The 5441-nt window shown below is 43.0% G+C and overlaps 1 protein-coding gene across 1 annotated transcript; it reads right to left on the bottom strand.

Moving 5' to 3' along the window:
- Nucleotides 1-1877: 1877 nt before the first annotated feature.
- On the bottom strand, nt 1878-4528 carry LOC311235433 (tripartite motif-containing protein 16-like protein). The gene is made up of 5 exons (XM_084322895.1): nt 4155-4528; nt 3387-3431; nt 3201-3263; nt 2950-3089; nt 1878-2499 (listed from the first exon to the last, which is right to left on the bottom strand). The coding sequence occupies exons 2-5, from the start codon at nt 3418-3420 to the stop codon at nt 2086-2088; spliced, it is 651 nt and encodes a 216-aa protein (XP_084179021.1). The 5' UTR covers nt 3421-3431; nt 4155-4528; the 3' UTR covers nt 1878-2085.
- Nucleotides 4529-5441: the final 913 nt, after the last annotated feature.

Genomic DNA, 5441 nt, shown 5'->3' on the forward strand with positions numbered 1-5441 from the left:
TTACACACAGGTTCAAAAAAGACATCCAACATTATCTGACAAAGATGGCATTTTTAGACATTTTGATTAATACGTTTGAATAAAAAAAAAAAAAAAAACAAAAAAAAATTATCTAACCCTAACTAACCATACTGTCATGCACTTGTCCTAATAAACTAACCTACACTGTAGCACTCAACACTTTGATGAACATTGTTACTCAGCTGATAGAGTTGTGCCCTTCCTGATGGCTTGTCGTACAGAACTTGTAAGTCGCTTTGGATAAAAGCGTCAGCTAAATGACTAAATGTAAATGTAAATGTTGATTAATAGAATTTTGCTGGGCCAAACCTGTTAAGCCTTAAGGTCCCCCTATAGGGGACCCTGCTTTTCTTTATCATAAATCGATCAATAGAGACCGTATTAGATCCCCAATTATCATATCATGGAAAGCCACACTCATTGGCTACAACCCTGTGCAAAGATTTTCGAGATCGCCAAATAATTGACGGAATTAGAGCCCCGGGAGTCTGGGGTGGTAATGTGTACTTTTGCGTACTTTGGGGCACGCCTCACATATCGGCATGTAACTCGAGAACCGCTGAACGGATTTTGTCACCTGAAAGGGCAATCGACAGGCAACAAATAGGGGTTTAATTCTATCTATATATTGTATTAAAAGAAATGCACACCCGAGCCACTAGAGGTCGGCAAAGAATCGTCCACATGTGGGCCCTTGGATGTTAAGAGGTTAATGTTTTTAAATATTATTTTTTGTAGCAAAGAGTAAAGACCATAACCCTATCAAAAACAATAGTCAAAGTGTATATTTTCATTTTACCGATGTTTTATTCGATTTATCGGAAATATGAATTTATCGGAAAATGCTAATTATCGTATAAACCGCAAGGAAATGACTAAATCCAGATTCAACCCAGCCATTGGAAAGAGGAGCATTTTCCCTATCCATAGATGTATGATTTGGCCATAATAAGGTCAAGGTCAAGTTCAAGGTCAAATATGAATTTATAATTAAAATCGATTATCATTAATTACTGTATCTACAAATCCTTCTGTTTAATCATCTTCCCTTTATTCATTTGCTTAGATTTTTTGTACACATGATCTCAATAAGGTGGTGAATGAGCTCAGTGAGTATTTTCTCCTACCCGTATACATTTTTGATCAAAGATGCAAAAATCATAAATCATAATTTATATTCTCCTTTTCTTCATTACAATTTACTCAGCCTAGTAACAGACACAATATTTCTGACACTGGAAATACATACCCCCAGGTCCCTAGATGTTCCAAGAACATGCAAATTGACCTTGCAGAAGTGGAGCAATCTTCCATTTACTTAGGCATGTACCTTTAGGCGAAAACGGTCTACAGATTAACAGGTTAAAATGCCTCACGGGCCTGATGTGCCCTGCAGGCCGCCTATTGGGATCCCCTGATATAGATATATCATACATAGAAACCGCCAATAAATAATATGTCTGTTTAAAAAAACAAACAAAAAACACGAGAGGTTGGGCGGCCCTCGCAAGTGGAGATGGACCAGCCGGCCCACCCGGAATACTCCCGGATTTCCCGATAGCCAGTCCGCGCCTGACTCTGTCCAATAGAATTAGGGTCTGAAGTGGGTCTGCGCTTTAGGCTGGGGGTGGAGCAGTCCTTTCAGGAAGCAAAGCCACATGTGACACAGTGCCAGCAAAATATAAGATACATTTCTACATGTTAAATTTGAAATAACTTGGTAGAAAAAAAAATCTGAAATATCCCCCCCCCCCCCCCCCCCCCGTTAAATAGAAAGTCATGCCATAGAGGGATATTTGTTGCAGTCCTTTTATAATTCTTTATAAAGAATTCTAAAAGAATGTAAGGGGCAACAATTTTGACAATTTTATTGAATTATTTTTATTTTTATAATATTACCAGACATGTCTCTGTCCAATAGAATTAGGGTCTGAAGTTGGTCTGGGCTTTAGGCTGGGGGTGGAGCAGTCCTTTCAGGAAGCAAAGCCACATGTGACACATTCATACTTAACATATACATATATACATTCAACCAACTTTCTGTAGAATCATCGGAAATCGTAATCATTCGCGTTTCTTCAGTAGCTCGCACGAGGACTGCATTCCAACCCAGAAGCCCGGAAGGATCTTCTTCTCGAGGGGACCCTCGACTTTGTAAATCAAGTTCACCTCCCTCTCCTCCTCGCCCTCGCCGCTCACCGCGTAGAAGCTCAGGATCCCCGCTGGCTGATCGATGTAGAAGCCCAGGGTGGAGGTGAACGGGACGTCGCGGATGTCTTTGCACGTGCCTTTGATCCAGACCTGGTAGCGGGTCCCGGCCCAGCACAGACCCCAGGACTGCTCGTTCTCTCCCAGGCCGCTGGGCACCTCGCCGGCCCTCCTCACTGCCTCCTCGTAGGTGGCCCCGACCACCACCCACCCGCTGCAGGACACCTCCCAGTAACCTCTGGCGTTCCAGATACCCTCTTTGCACACCACCTTAGGAAGACAGACAGACAGACAGACAGACAGACAGACAGACAGACAGACAGACAGACAGACAGAGAGGCAGACAGACAGACAGACAGACAGACAGACAGACAGACAGACAGACAGACAGACAGACAGACAGACAGACAGACAGACAGACAGACAGACAGACAGACAGACAGACAGACAGACAGACAGACAGACAGACAGACAGACAGACAGACAGACAGACAGACGGAAAGAAAGAAAGGAAGGAAGAGAACAGAAAGAAGATTACTGATACTTTCTGTACCAGACGGCATGTAATCAGTACACATATGTTGGTCATACAGATGTGAACCTTACACAAAACGCATTGCCTATGAGCCACCACTAGGGGCAGAGTGACTAAGCATGACTGAATTAATGAGACATTGCCTGTCTATAAGGAGGTATGGTGTTAAAAAAAAAAGACATTACCTGTGGCGAGTACTCGTATCTCTCTGGTCTGTCCAGAACAGGGCACACTTCCTCCTTTCGACGGACTACCTTGGACCCGCCCTTATCAATCCACAGCATCTTATTGGCTGTCCTGTCATCCAAAGACAGGTTCATCCAATCTAGAGAAGATAATGAAACCATGGCTGGTTATCTCATGGCAGGAAAGTGAAACTGGCAGGTGGGGCGTCTCTAAGCAACGTGTGAATCCAAGTGTTCAGGTCTATTCTTACACTTCATGAGCTCTGCCCGGCTGGTAGGCTCCGGGATGTTGGGCACATAGGGAGGGACGTTCTCTGTAAGGGAAGAGAAGAGAACATTAACTTTTTTGTACGAAGGGACAGAAATACAGAGAACAGGAATGAATGCTCGCCATTGTATTCAAAATGTCTGTGTGTATTTTATTATATAAAATATACCTGCTGGAGGCTTTGGTGTCTTTCTGGATTTCATTGTTTTCGTTCCTGAAAGGGCAAAGGGCTCAATTAAAAAAATAATAAAAAGATTAAGGACAAAATGATAAGAGACAAGATAGTTCACGGCATGATAATGCTATCCCAAGATTCAACTGTAGAAAACGTTCTTATCTTTGGGCTAAAATTATTCATTGTTTGATCCACTTTGGAATTGCTCCTCATATATCCCTGGGGATTGAATATAGGCCTTGCACGGAATGTTTGTGTAGTTCTCTTTCTTCCAGTATGGCTGCCTGTGATGCGTAATGCTTAATTCCCGTGCAGTGGTACAGTAAAGTAGGTAGAACAATGGAAAAACAAGATATTGCTATTCTACTGTGAATTATTTACAAGATCCAGTTATAAGACACCAAATGATTATGTTTTTGTTGATATATGAATCAACACATACTGTAGCAACCATTGTTTTGCACATGTTTGTTTTGGTTGCTATGTTACAGGCAGCCATCCTGGAAGAAAGAGATCTACATGGATATTCTGCACAAGGCCTCTTTTGAAGAACTTTTGTTACACAATGCCATTTTGTTGAATGAACGTGAAGGACACAGAATACATAAAACACCTTTTTTTATTCACCAATTAAATCAAGACAAATAAATATAAATAATTAAGGGCGAGGATGTACACGTCGATGGCACACTTGGCTGAGTTGAAGTTACCGAGTTCTTTGTCATCGTGCTCCCAGCGTACGTAACAGGTGCCATTACTCACCGTCAGGATGTGTAGTCCGTTGAATTACCTTTGAAAAGTCTGGTGTTCTCTGCGTTCGCTATAACAAAATTACTTTTGTTTTCGAGGAGTAACGTACTGAGTGGGGAACACGTGGAAACCCCCTCCCCCCTGGGTGAATCGAAAAATAACGATCAAAGGTTTGCTCTACCAACAACAAACCATAGCAAAGTTCAGATCGGTGCCCCCGACGTCCTCCGTGGGCAGGACCTCACCCCGCAACAGTACCCCGAGGTTGTTGTAGGTCTTCTGTCAATGTGGTATCCTTCCTTGGGATCGATTAGAGCGCCAGGGTCTCTTGAGCGAGTCCGCTAGGTGAAAAAGGAGCGGATGAATAACCCTGGTAAAAAGCCACGTGAAAAGTGATCTTGTACAGGCACTCTGTTTCTGGCTATTTCTGGCTATTTAACCACAGGCCTTTCTCCATCCCCCTCCCCCTTCAACCACGCAATACATTCAACACCCCTTCACAACAACCCGATTACCGCCGTACTCCTCTTCATCCCCTATGGGACATAAGGCTGCAATGGGATCTCCCCATCGCATTGTGTCCTTGGCAACATGGTGTGTCTCTCTCTCTCCCTGTGACAGGTCATCTTGTCCAGCTCCTCTGGCACAGTTCAGTACCAGGTGCTTGTGGGCCTTTTCTTCGGCCTGGCGTGGCCACCTTGACCCTACTGTGTTATGGTCAAATTTGACCCATTTTCAAGTTAAGATTATGTAATAAATACCATCTATTTTTATTAGGCTATTTTAAGGCTTTGTGATATCCTCAAAAACGGCTATACAAACACAACAAAAACCAATGGTCAGCATTTTAAAAAAAATCTGAAGGCCTCTAATTTTCTTTTTATATTATGGATCAAATGTTATGGGTCAAATAGGATCCAGTATGGCATGCAGCTTTGAAAAGTTGTGGGCCATTTATGTGTTAATCTTTGAGTCTAGACCACCCACAGTCACACCTCCCCTTCCTCACGGTATAGACCTCTCACGGGTGACGTGCTCCTGAGTCTCTGCTGTGGCTATAGGAAAATGAATGGACTATTCTTAGATCGCTCCCCGCTTCGCCTGTGGTTCATTCAGCTGTGGTCCCGTCAAGAAAGCCTTCTAATATAAATTTCTCTCTCTGCAGGGGATTTTGAATTTTAAGCGGCGGAAAAATCACTAGCCAAAACTAGCTTAACATTGCAAATCAGGTCATTGAACACACACACCACACACACACACACACACACACACACACACACACACACACACACACACACA

This window comes from Notolepis coatsorum (assembly GCF_963971535.1).
Source record: "Notolepis coatsorum genome assembly, chromosome: 10".
NCBI classification, from domain to species: domain Eukaryota; kingdom Metazoa; phylum Chordata; class Actinopteri; order Aulopiformes; family Paralepididae; genus Notolepis; species Notolepis coatsorum.

Bases quoted from the DNA above. Each gene is read 5' to 3' on its own strand.
- LOC311235433 (XM_084322895.1), bottom strand. From the start codon at position 3,420: ATGAAATCCAGAAAGACACCAAAGCCTCCAGCAG. The intron at 3,264-3,386 runs GTATATTTTATA...CTTCCCTTACAG, and splicing joins GACACCAAAGCCTCCAGCAG to AGAACGTCCCTCCCTATGTG. The intron at 3,090-3,200 runs GTAAGAATAGAC...TATCTTCTCTAG, and splicing joins CCGGGCAGAGCTCATGAAGT to ATTGGATGAACCTGTCTTTG.